The 14,150-nt window shown below is 33.2% G+C and overlaps 2 protein-coding genes across 5 annotated transcripts in view; one reads left to right on the top strand and one right to left on the bottom strand.

Annotated features, from left to right (window-relative positions):
* Positions 1-14,150, top strand: part of LOC113397062 (neurexin 1) — a 180,004-nt gene that overhangs the window by 73,581 nt on the left and 92,273 nt on the right. For all 4 annotated transcript variants that reach the window (XM_026635207.2, XM_026635206.2, XM_026635205.2 and 1 more), the window contains exon 4: positions 12,967-13,111. In XM_026635207.2, the coding sequence (XP_026490992.1) occupies positions 12,967-13,111 (145 nt within the window). The remainder of the gene's footprint in view (positions 1-12,966; positions 13,112-14,150) is intronic.
* Positions 1-14,150, bottom strand: part of LOC113397044 (probable methyltransferase-like protein 15 homolog) — a 141,950-nt gene that overhangs the window by 81,772 nt on the left and 46,028 nt on the right. The gene's annotated exons all lie outside the window — the stretch shown is intronic.

The following is a 14,150-nucleotide window of genomic DNA, read 5'->3' as shown; positions in this document are numbered from 1 at the left end:
CACGTTATTCGTTTCTATACTAGGCTTCCACAGTTATTTTTAACTTGGCCTATTAAAGCTAATGTCAAAAAAACCATTGACATATAAGGCATATTACTCAACACAATATTGTATTAAATATAAAGAAGCATAGAATTAGTATTTATTGATTTTTAGGCTTGTTATATATAAAAATTAAATTGTACCTTACATACAGACATACTCTGTAATTTAAATGGTGGAAAAGAGTAACTGCTGAGTTTATTGCCGGTTCTTCTCGGTAGAATCTACTTTCCGAACCGGGTGGTAGATTTACATTTAATTAAACACTGTAACAATAATTAAAAACGACTTTTATGAGCCTACTTGAATAAAGAATATTTTGATTTTGATTTTTTACCAATTCTAAGTAAAGTTGCTGGTACTTATAAAACAATAATAAATCAAGTTGTTAAATATCGTTTTACTTGAAATATATTATAGCAATCATATCAAATCTTTCAGACTCAATCCTAATACGAAATACGGGAGCAAGTCTGTATTATTTATGTACGCTGCTGTCGTTTAAGAAAATCCATAGTTTATCCGTACGATTCGATCCGATGAAATATTTATTCTTTATTGCTCGTATTTTAAATGTCGTGTGGGCTATTTCTTGCGGAGGAAATGGTCTGGAAGAATACGAATCCAGATATAACCGGTCATATAAAAATATGAACAAATTGTTTTTATATATGTGTGTCATTTTATTTACGCGTGTAAAGTTTGCCAGAGCTTATTACGGTTTTTCGAAGGATGTCTCTGTGTGCGTTTCTGTGTAGATTGCATTAAAATAATACTATGTAAAATGTCAAAATTGCTTCATACAATAAACACAATTATTTCCTATTTTGAATTCATGGAATTCGATTTTAGAATATCAACTTTCTGACAAACTTCCACGTTTTGAAATCTGTGTATATTAGGAATGTGTGTGTCTGTGAGTATGTATGTGTGGGATGTACGTCGTTTCCATTAAGATTTACGGAAGATGTATATGTGTATGGAAATAAGTACGAAAAGTCGTTGTAAATGGTTTTTGTGCCTCGCCTTTGAGAATAAACGTTTATATTAATTCCAAACCAATTTCATGCGACGCGTTATATCATATTGAAAATCTGATTAAGTTTTCATTACATACGATTCAGTCGTTTTTTGTGTTAATAATGTATGAATTATTTCTGTCTAAAGTAAAGTAAAGTTACAGCTTGGTAATGTATCACTACTGGGCCAGAACTTCTAGGATTAGTACACTTGTGAGAATTTTCATCCTATTTTCAGATTTCCTGTTACAAACACAAATTAAGCACATGAAAATTCATTGGCATTTGTCGTTGACAAGAGTGATCATCACGGGGTCACACATACGCATCTCTGGGCCATAGTCGTCTGTAAGAAAGACGAGAGTATGAGCTGAACAAATGACACCTGGACAGCTTAAAAAAAATAGATATCGTCCATAAGGAAACCACTGACTCATCACGGATCTCTGAAACTAGAGATTCAATTGACTTGCAATTTAATATGGACAATTTGAAACGATTTTTGGCAATTTCAACTTCAAGTGGGAGGGGTAGCTTTGTATGAATTTTACCGGAACGAAGTCTCGGGGGGGCAGCTAGATATGTATATAATTACTACCGTTACATTTATGTCATGTGATATATTTATATAAAACTCTTAATAATACCCAATCAACATACGGGATCAGTTTTTATTCCGGGAAATAAAAGAACTCCCGGGGGATTGACAGAAATCGTCTCTTTATCCGACATCCGAACAGTTGCTGGTACAGTTGCTCGTTAAAAGATATTCCCGTTCGTTTTTCCTTTGTTTTCTTTCCATAGAAAAAGAATATAAAGAACGGCTGCCAATGCTTTGGGGTATAATTTCAATATACATATTTTTATAAAATATTTTATTAATAAATAAAGTAGATACAAAAGACGTGAAGTATTTGAGTTTTGTATAGATTTTCATGCAAGATTTGTGGATGTAATTAAAGTATTATATTATATTTCGATTGGTGAAAAAGAGTAAAAAATCGTTTGAGTAAATGGCAAAATCATAACGACTTTACTCGGTAGGGCTTTGTGCAAGCCCTTCTGTGTTGGTACAACTTATTATTTTACTAAACAGCGTTTTGTTTTGAAGGATGAATGAGCTAGTGTGATTATAGGTACGAGGAAAGAAATTCTTAGTTTTCAAGGTCGGTGGAGCATTAGTCATGTAAATTTAATTATAATATTAGTTAATATTCCACTGGCGACCACTTAACTACAGGTAGCTAATTTGCAAGACTCACTATTATAATATATATAGTTTTTTATAATCTAGGTTTTTATAAGGCGATTTGAATCGTCTATCTACAGGATTAAATGGAAATTTTAAACGATATATTTGAGCTATAATTAAGTTATGAAGATCAAAAGCAAATTTGACGCGATAACTGCTAATTTATGATAACTAATTTCATTCTTATGGATTCACTCGCTCGAATTGAGTTGACTTTATTAACGTTTTAGGAGCCGCCCATGTTAACGTTTAGTAAAAGTACATATTCTTAGTCGTCCTTCTTGTCTATTCGAAATTTACCTAGTAGACAATTTAATGTATTCATTGATGTTCAGTGGATAGTTGTGGGGGGTGGTGGTATGTCACCACGCGCTTCGTTGAAGTGACCATAGCAGTGGATTGGCAGAAGGCAGCTTCGCACGGTTCGAACCTAAAGTGGAGTTCTGTATTGTTGAGAGAAAATACAAGTTTAATGCTCCATCTCAAAGGGAGAGGAGGCCTTAGCCCAGCAGTGGGAAATTTACAGGCTGTTAATGAGAGAAAATAAAAATATTTGATTCCCTCAGCGTTAATTATTATTTAATGGAGAGCCAAGGTGAACCACTGATTTGAATATTTGAATCTTAATCGATGGTTACGGGTTCAAATTCGTGCTAATAATTCAGCTCGTAATCAGCATTCGAGGCTAACATCGAGAGAGAACCTTCATGTGTCCACTGTGATCTGACACATTGTCCACCAACCCGTATTGAAGCAGCATGGTCAAATAACCTCCAAAAACCTTTTCCTCAAGTAGAGAAAGCCTTAGCCTAGCTATGTGACATTAATAGTTACTTTCTTATCCTTTTTCAATGATTTCTATCAACTTTATATAAAATTTGTAAAACACAAATATAGTTATTGATAATGATATTCCGATGAATAGATCTGATCTTCTTATCAATTATTTTATTTCGTTTAATCAAATTGCGAGAAAAAAAAATCATTGAGCGCGAATTCCACTTTTATGTATGTTTGCAAGATATACCGTAAAAAAGAATTACATATAATTCGGTATTTAATACTATTTATGATAATATACCAGAATAGTGATATCAGTAGTCAAGAGAATAGACAAAGTCAATTCCATTCGGAAAGGAGAAAAAATCGACACAGTTTCACTCAATTTAATGGAACGGGGTTACCGAGGTCATTTAGAAGTCTAGACTGCGGGTCTGAATTTGGTCTAGACACAACGTCACCCAGTAAGGTTAAAACCGATTTAGGGCTAGTGACGCCAGTTAGTCTTTGATCCAGTGAGATTTTAGTTCCGTTTTGTAGTTTGACTTTGGATAGGTATATTTAATTTCGATATTTTTAGAAATAGATAGTTTTGAAAAAATAATTATATATAGACAGTTAGAAAAGACTCGTAAAACTATTTTAGATTTTGCATAAAAATTAAAATTATTGACAATGTATAACATATAAATATCACATTATAACACAAGTCCCGTTGTCCTTAGGTATTATACAAAGAAATTACGAAGCGTTGCAGTCCCGACGGGACGCAAATTCAATTATCCCGCGTGGACACTGGCGTCCCGGGCATCATATATGGCTTATTGCATTTAACTGTCCCTCTGTTCTCTGTTGGTTGCTAATGAATGTTATTAACTCTTTAAAGGTTAAAAAATACTGACGCTCTGCTGTAACTCAGAAACGACTTAAATTGTAGCAAATGATGTTTACAAATTTCATGTTGTAACACAAAGTTGGTGTTTTCAAATTACATGAATATACGAAGTAAGTACACGCCTTAATACTGTGTTGCGTTCCCGTTGGGGCTATTTTATTGTCCCACACAAGTCCCGAGTGTAATAACGCTCAACTTATTCATCATCTTGTATTTATTTATAAAAAGATATTACTGTAATCTCTGTAACGTCAAAGAATTCAATAATCCGTATTTATACAAATGTCACTTGCACATTCCGGTCACAAATAAATATATTATAAGGAATGAATAGCATTCAGACTTGAGAGTAAAATAGTTTTAGAATTGCAAGTAGGAGGTTGCTAGAAGTTATCCTGACTTAGAATTCGATCCCAAAGGAAGAGAGTTGATAGTGAGTGTGAAGTCTGAGTGTTGGTGTAAGTTTGTACGGAACTTCTATTCAGCGGAACTGCCACGGCTACAATTTTAAAACATTAATGTCGTTCGGATATTTTAGAACTAGTTCTGTCTTCAGTTTTAACAGGCCGTTCAACTAAGCACTTCAAATCTATTCGAGCATTCTTTTGCAATTATATTTGAAATTTCAATTTACAACTTAAATTTGTAATTATATTGTTCCACCAACAACATCAAAATCAAAATATTCTTTATTCAATTAGGCTCATAAAAGCATTGTATAGTCATGTCACAGTGTTGAATTATATATAGAGCTACCATCAGTTCGGAAAGTAGATTCTAACAAGAACCGGCAAAAACTCAGCAGTTACTCTGTTTCACTATTTTAATTACAGATTATATCAGTAAAGTTCAATATTTTTTTTAACAAATCCTCATCGATGAATACTAAGTCCACGGTTTTTTATCTTTAATATAATCTTGTATTGAGTAATATACCTTACTAAGCAATGTTTGTATGACATGAGCTTTAAATTTTTTGATGGGCAAAGTTAAAAATAACTGTGGTATTTTATTATAGAAACGAATACTCTAAGGATGTACTAACTTTGAGCAGTCGGAAACTAGGTGTTATTAGTTTATCAATATATGGCATAACGAGTAAATTTTAGGCCAAGATTAGATGGTTTTAAGGATTTGCGGAAAATTCTCCGAAAACAATTCACCGAATCACAATTTTTGCATGTCAACACATTAACTGAGCAAATTTTACGGAGTCTTCAATCCGCAAGGATAACCGAACTCTCTGTTAAACGAGATGCATCGACGATCCTTAGTTATAAATGTTTTTATACTAATATAAAGAATACAAATTAATAAAATTCCGCTTTCAGCCGCACCAGGAGTCAACGAACGACTATTTTTGAGTATATAAATTTGTTTTATATATTTTTATTTTTTTTTGTATATTTCTATCTTCAAATTTGTTTATATTGGGTGTATGATTTCTGGCCAGGTTTTGGCGTCGCCAATTACGTCTGATATCCGATCCGATTCGGTCCGAAAAACATTTATAAGTAAGGACCGTCGATGCTTTTCGTATAACAGAGTTCGGTTATCCTCCGTAAAATTTGCTCAGTTAATGAGTTGACATGCAAAAATTGTGATTCGGTGAATTGTGTTTTCGGCGAATTGTTTTCGGAGAATTTTCCGCAGACGGGTGTTAAGCCCATGCAAGTGTTACTGAATCTTCACGTACTTAATTTGTTTTCATGGACCATTTCCTGCTCGACAGTGAATGAAAAGCATCGTGAGCTGTTGTTTGTGTCTTGTGTCGGTTGAAAATCTCTATACACAAGTGTTTCTATCGTTCTATATTGGACCAGCGTAGTGGATCAAGCTCCGAATCTACTTCTCAAAATGAGGACTTAGCCTAGTAGAGCAACATTTACAGACCGTTACACGGTCGATAGTCAACAGACGGTTAGACGGTTTGACGAATGAACTTTTACGGAAAATGTCTAATTTAAGGGACGGCATATATTACATATTGTTACAGTTGATGAAAAATATGGTATGTATACATTTAAGCCACTGAAACGATTATGATGCAATTTTATACGGAGGCCCCAAAAAAGGATACATTATAGATTTAGCCTTCCGGGAATTTAAGTTTGCGCTAAAGATTTATATGCGATACAATGTTGAAAATGAAAAACTGTTATCATTTGTTTTTATAATATTTTCATTCTTCTTCCTCGATTTTTATGATAACTAATATATAGTGATTTGTTTACTTAGAAGAAGAAGAAAAAGGAAAAGAGGTCGCCCCCTTGAAAGATGGGAAGACGAACTTTTTAAATTCTTAAACAAAGACTGGATGAGAATAGGTCAAGACAGAAAAAAATGGAGTCAGATGGAGGAGGCCTATACTTGTCGAGAGTTAGTTAGTTAAAATTAGATATATAAAAAATAAAAAAAAAGAAACTCTTATTACTATTATTATACTAAGGAATAAATGAGGCTTAAATAAATAAATAAATAAATATATAGTGATTTGTTTACTTAGAAATCAAATGGCTTTTAAATCAAGAAAAAACTTTTAACACAGTATACCTGTAACAGTAGCGATGTAGGGGTATTTATGTTAAATTGAATTAGTTTGTAACTTAAGTTTCCAGCTGTATGTTACCCAAGTATTAGTGCTTAGTTGGGATCACTGGAGCTAATTAAATTGCAACACCGCTGAGAATTCCAACTAGTTGAGACAACGCTGAATGTCAGGTAAAATCAATATCAAAATATACTTCAGTGAACACTTTACAAGTGTTTTTGGATTTTCATTTTACAAGATTACATTAAACTTTAAACTACCATCGGTTCATAGTTCTGATTCAAATGGGAGTGACTGTCGAGGAGTCAATTTTGTAGTCACTCGTTTTTACAAGTCAAATACGGGTGTTATGTTATCTATGCTAATATTATAAATGGCAAATTGACTTTGTTTTTCTGTCTATCATAGGCTACTTTTTTGTGCCTAACACTAGACGACTAATCCCTGAAATGCGAGCAAAGTGGCGGCCAGTAGTATTAAATAAGTCAATAAATACTACAAGCTTTTTGATCTTTCTCCTTGAGTGGTTTACTGAATTATATAAATTTATTAATCGCCAAAGTTAAAATTATCCGTGGAATTTTATTAAACAAACACCCTTTCATTCAAGGCGGCATATAATGTGACCATATGTCACCGTTTTCATTGGACATGCCTACATTAAAAATCTCCAAAATGTTCTACAAATTTGATCATCCGTGATAATGAGTAAAAAGAAGTCAAAGGATGAAAAAAATACGAACTTTACTTGGGCAGAACTTTATGCAAGCCCATCTGTGTAGATACCACTGCTCGTAACTTTAACCGGAAGTTTGTACTGCGGTTGCTTTGTTATGGTTTGAAACGTGAGTGAGTTAGTGTACAAGGGACATAACATCTTCGTTTCCATAATTGGCTACGTAAAGATGATTAAAGGAATGTCTGTGGGTATTGGAGTCTATTTCAGTTATTCATTGGCAAGTATTTTTGATATGAATTAAAAAAAAAAAATAACTGATTAGTTATCTACTTTACTTTTATCGATTGAATTAGATTGTTGAATCATTTGCATTTTAATATTTGTGTTCCAAAACTAATCACCGCAATAAGTCAGCAATGCTAAGTGAGGTTTACTCGGTCTAATTAAACTGCAACATCGTTTAACTTCTCGAGATAAGTATTGCTAGGATTATTCTTGAGATTTAAGATTAACTTAACTTAAAGTGTCTCTAGTTTTGAATGTTTTAAATAACTCAAGAATAACAGCAGAATGTTATTGTGTCGCGTCCGAATATTCAAAGTTAAATTTTAAAGTATACAAAATGGTAAGCCATTTCTTAAAATAGTTGGCGATTGTGTTGAAAATGGTTTTCATTTCTCATACTGCAAATATTTGTGGGCAATGTTGACCCCTTAAAATCAGGTGGTCCACTTGTCTGTCTTCCTGTCTTATAGTAGCAGCCTGTAAATTTTCCACTGCAGGGTTAAGGCCTCCTTTCCCTTTGAGGAGAAGGTTAGAAGCATATTCCACCACGCTGCTCCAATACGGGTCGGTGTATTCATATGTGGCAGAATTTATTTGAAATTAGACACATGCAGGTTTCCTCACGATGTTTTCCTTCACCGCCAAGCTCCAGATGAATTATAAACACAAATTAAGCACATGAAAATTCAGTGGTGTTTGCCAGTGTTTGAACCCTCTATCATCGGTTAAAATGTACGCGTTCTAACCGTTCCAACCATAACCTGTCTTGATGTTTATTTATTTTACGGAACGTATTTTAATTTTGTCGCTTAAAGTTGATTGAACAGTTAGACAAAACTGTTTGCTCATTTGCCTTACTAAAATTTATTTCCAAATATGTAAAATTTTAATCAATGAGGTTTTCTCACTCCTTGGAGAAGTTAACTAGAAATTTCAATTATAACTTTGTATATCATAGTTGCAAGAGTTTTTGCTTGTATTAAACCAGCGCTTATCAAATCCAATAACTTATCCAAACTCTTACTTGCTTTTATACTAGTGTTTGTGTAAGAATCACTTGCGCTAATTAAATTGCACCGCCGGGAACTTCTTGAGATGTGTATCAGACTGCAACATCAGATAGATTAATATGGAGATGGTACTAAGATTATATCTAACGATGGTTCTCGTTGCTTCGTTGCAAATGCATTGGTAACTAAGATCCGTTTTTGTAATAAATTCTTTTATGCTAATATAACGTATATTCGTACCTTTTATGTAATTGAGTTGAGTCTATTTATGAAATAAATTATACACATATATTATTTAATTTATTATTGTTAGTAACTCTTGATTGCTGACTAGCCGAAAGCATGGCTTTACTAAACTGCAATTTATAAAATTTGCAGACAAACCTTCATGCCCAAATGCGCATACAGATACATACATAAATGAATGCACGATCGTACGTACGCAAAAGTGCGATTACGCTCTACTCAAATTATATTTTATTGTTATTACATAAAAGAGAACGCAGTTTCAGATATTTATGAATAAAATAATATTTATTTGCACAAATAAAATATGTTTAAAATAAATATGAAAAAATATTTAAATTTTTTACCCCTTGTGGTATAAGTGTTGTAGTGTTTATCTACATATTGCAAAAAAGCAAAAGACCAACCATTGCGGGATATTTGAAACTAAAGATTCGATTGATTTGACGATTAGCTTTCACGACGCCGACTGAGCAAGGATTTTTAGAAATTTCAACTTCAAGGGAAATGGAAGAGCTAACCTTATATGAATATGGGCCGAATGATATCAGGACGGAAAGTTCGTATTAAAATAGATGGATAGGCCCTTACAAATATGCTTCTTAAAGAAGATATCTTCTGTCCTAGTAAAGGACACCTTAAAGTGTAATATTTTCATTCAAGTAAAGTAATCATCGGCGAATAAATGAAAACAACGGTTTTGGTTTATTACTCAATATCTCATACAACTCCATAAATTTTCTTATTTTATTTCCCGGTTAGTGAGATTTTTCTTCAAATTAAAATGCATTAACTTCGACCTCGAAGTATAACATAAAATGAGCTCGAGTAAAGATATTGACTATAATATTCAGGATTTATTACCTTTAGGATTTGTGGTTTAGGCCTAAATTTAAAGCAAATAACAAAAACGAATAATATTTTGTGATTCTTTTGATGATATCGAAAAATGTAACGGATAGTATAAGTATAAGCTTATAGGAATACGTACAGAATCTAATTTTTAATATTTACTTAGTTCAATAACTTCATCTGAAAACAAAGAAGAAAGGAACAAGCCATTCCACCAACCCGCATCGGAGCAGCGTGCTGGAATATGCTCCAAACCTTCTCAATGGGAGAAGGGGTCTTAACCCAGTAGTGGGAAATTTACAGGCTGTTAATGTAAAAAAAAAGAACAAGAGGTAAATTTGTGGGAACATTCGTTCGTGCAGTTGCATTATAAAAATATTATGTTGTCCTGATGGCCGATTTTGGACAATGCTATTTTAGACTACTAAGCACGAGATATTGTCGTTCTCAAGTGCAACTACGGACATAACTGCGCTTTAACCTCTCACTCGTATACGATGGAACGGCAGTCTAACTACACCAAAGAAAGTTCAGGCACCGGACCAATAGTGTCAGACATTTTACGAGGCCAACAACTTTAAATTGACCAAATCCTAGATTTGAATCGAAAACCTCTTCGTTGGTTGGTGGACAGTTCAAAAAGGCATTTTAAATGTGATATTACGTCGTCCTAACCGATTTCGTCCGCAGTAGACAATCTCAAGAGAGACGGGGCATGTATATTATTAGCCCAATAAGGTATTTCAAATAATATACATGTCTAGAATAATTGGTGAAAAATAGGAATACAGTGTCCGTTTACGACATCGTGTACGTGGATATCGTGCGAAACTAGACAATGTTTCGAAAAATCACTGTATTTTCAAATAGTCAGATATCACTAAGCATTGAATAGGAAAGTCACTAGACACTGAGCAATTTACTAAGCAACTGAATTGAAAGAATGTCGACCACTTGCCACCTAGACTCTGAACAGCGTCAGAGGCCTTACAACGACCGTATTAATGACAATGCGAGGTACGGTAACCCGAAATCGACGAGAAAGTTCAGCCGCAGGATGAATGGCGTCACTTCGCTTTTGAAGACAGACCAGTATAACATTGGCAACTTTGAAACTGCTACCAATATGAAATTCTTGACTGAAATATTCAGAAAATTATTTTTGGTTGGACCTGTGTATATACTAGTGACAACCAAATTACTTATAATAAAATATAACCTTAGCTTTATTTTTATTTCAGTGATAGTTTGAAATATGTAAAATGGATTATATGTTTCCGTTAGATTGGAAACATTTTTCTAAGTATGCAAAAGTCCTAAAACTTGTTCCCTGAGTCCCTAAAGATGGGTCCCTAATCGGAGTTGGAAAACTTTTAAAATCCTATGAAAAGAATTAGTTACAAAAGAATATCATCAATCTTTTTACCAAAAACTTCAATTTTATGAAGTTAATAATGATAAATGTAAATATTTTAATTGTGACGATTACTCTATTTTTTTTTAATCAATTATGTTATGGGACATAAGAAAAATAAATTCGAGTGCCTTTATTTTATTCTACATTTGTTTATACATACTTAATATCAGAACATTATTTACGTACTTAATTTTAATTAGGTATATTGTAATGTTGGTAGCAAACATTCCGGATAAGTCCTGCAGCTAGGTCTCTATTATTTTTAAGGAAAATCGGAGTGTAAAACGATACTTTTTTAAATGATATTAATCAAACTGATGACGTTAAATTATAATTATTAGGTATAACTTAGTTAATAATTATAACTTAGTTAGGGTTTCATAATATTTTTACGCATCGCATAGAAGTTCCGAGTTGATATAATAATTCCTTGGGATATGCAAGTTCCAAGATATATCTACGAACATTCAAAATTATTTGATATACGTGTCATTTACACGTAAAGATTGATTATTTTTTGGCAGACAAGAGGCATCGTACCTTAACTTTAGGCGTCGTGATTGATACTAAGCGAACCCATTAATATTATCAGCACTTAGAGGCTTAACAGCCAGTATGATGGGCCAACAGTATGAGGCAGTTGGCTTCAGGCTGGTCGTAAAAACTGCTGCATGCGTTCCGTTGTTATAGCTAACACTGTACTGACCTCACGGAACCATTAAAGTATAGCGAATTGTATAATTTGCGTGACTTTATATCTATCTAGATAATTTTCAAAAACATAGAACTACGAGGTAAATTTTTAATTAGAAAATATCACACGTATTAAAATAAAACAACGTAACTAATAGATTTAAAAAATATATCAAATGAATTCTTAAATAACTATTTTCAATCCATCTCGAAACAAGAGTTTTTTTGCTCACATAAAATATATGTCAAGTCGTGCTCAAATATATTGCGCTGTCAACACTTGATAGGATAGAAAAGGAAGGAAGATAAATGGTGCCCATCTCTCGCTGGATGGATTGTGCAATCGTAGACTTAAAACGGCTTTGCTTTTTAAATTGTAGTCTATTTTAAAAATATTTTATTTATTTTAATAAACGAATGTATTCAGATTATATTAGATGATGTTTTTGTCACTTGACACAGATTTGTAAATTACTGAATAATTCTATGTTTACTCATTGCTTCATATCTACTGTACAATATTTGTATAAGCCACAAAGATCAAACAGAACATAGCCGTATATCGGACCTTTACTTCAGTCGCATATTGCAGTTAAATAAGACATCTCCGCTCACTTGACTTGACAAGATTTACAAATGAGAATCCTTTGTCACTGAATTGAATACTTACGAAATTCACAACCAAACTAATTACTATTAGTAAAAGTAGCTGTCCGTCCCGACATCGTATAAAATTTGAACAAATTTACCAAACCATTTCAGGAGAGGTCCAAGAACCCTTTCTTAGCGTGTACGTCGTGAAAGCTAAATTACACCAATGGTTTCGGAAATCTCATGGTGGTCGATAATGGCGATATATACATAAATTATTATTAAAATGAGTAAAACGATAACATGTAAATACCTTACACGTTCATTATGCAAAAAAACACGTGTGGTGGAATTTAACTCGATACATGAAAGTTTTATCACGATGTCTTCCTTCACCACAGATTAGTAGATGACTCATGATGATGATGGGCATTCAGTGGTGCTTGACGCGCTTGCACTTGTCATTTTTGGTTAAGATTTACAGGAATCACTAGGACATCTGGAACATATAAATATTATTTACATATATTATTTGGAAAAAGGTTATAGGCCAAATATACAAGTTTCTAATAGTAATTAGACGATAAAGTATGATTAGTAATGTCCTCTGTAATATACATATGTTAATGTCTAAATAACCCTCTTTGTCCTCAGGTACAATTCAAAACTGACCACGCTAGCCTTACCATCAGTGATTTTCGAGCCGAAGTTTAAAGGATCAGTGCGAAATTTGGTCTACTCGGATTTACCCGGACAGCCACCTCGAAGACAGGAGTTGCGGCATTCGAGAGATTTGAAGGTAAGTTAGTTAATTTAACCTACGAAAGTTATTTAAGGAAATTAATGAATCGAGTAATTTATCATGATCTTGCTATCTCCCATTTAAACATACACACACATTTCACTTCAAGCCAGTACATGTAAATACGAAGCATTGCTGTTTGGTTATAAAGTAATTGGTTCATGGGTGACGCAAGCGTGACTGCATAAAGTCAGTTACTACCTCTTAAGCTTCCTTTCACAATTTGTTCTCTCAGAATTATTATCACACTGCGAGAAAGTAGTCTTGAAAGTACAATTTAAAAGCTGTTGATGATGAGAGTTGATGTTTGTTTTGTAGGAAGTTACGTGTAGTCGAACGTAGAGGGCATTAGTTGCATACAAAATAAATAAACGTATCTGTATTTATAATACACAGCAATGCTTAACCTAATTGAAAAGGCACCTAATTTTAAATAAGTAAAAAATGATCGCCTTCCAAGGAATTTTATTAAAGGAAGAATAAAGCTGAAAGAAAATATAAAATTCCATGCACTCAACTATATTTTTATAAATATGTCAATTTTCCACGCTCTTTGTCAAGCATTATTGACCCGCGGAAATGGGAACTTAGTCTCTTGTAAATAGAGTTCGTTTTAGGATGCACGGTTAGGTAGAAAACGTTCAGGCAATCCAACAAAGAAATTCCATAGCGTTCTACTTTAGTTCAAGTCAAAAGCAGAAGCGTCTACAAAGCCTTAATTTCACCGCACAAATGCGTATACCTTTTTCCACGTTTAACAGTATACGAGTATTATTATCGTGTATTTTAATTAATGATACAAAAAATATTCGTTGAAGGACTTCTTGCATTGCGAGTGATTGACGTAAAAGTCGCTGCAGTTACCTTGGGTTTTCTTTGTGTTTATTTATCAGAAACAATTATATAGTTAGAACAAAAGCGACTAATATTTTGGGTTTTGGTGTCTTTTTTTTTTGTTACTATGTACTGATGTTATAATAATTGAGGACTGAGCTATGTTACGCTACTTTCAAATATTAAAAAGTATAAAAATGTT

Source organism: Vanessa tameamea, chromosome 19, assembly GCF_037043105.1.
Source record: "Vanessa tameamea isolate UH-Manoa-2023 chromosome 19, ilVanTame1 primary haplotype, whole genome shotgun sequence".
Taxonomy (NCBI): domain Eukaryota; kingdom Metazoa; phylum Arthropoda; class Insecta; order Lepidoptera; family Nymphalidae; genus Vanessa; species Vanessa tameamea.
The sequence above is the reverse complement of the archived record's forward strand: the minus strand, read 5'-3'. Positions and strand labels throughout refer to the sequence as shown.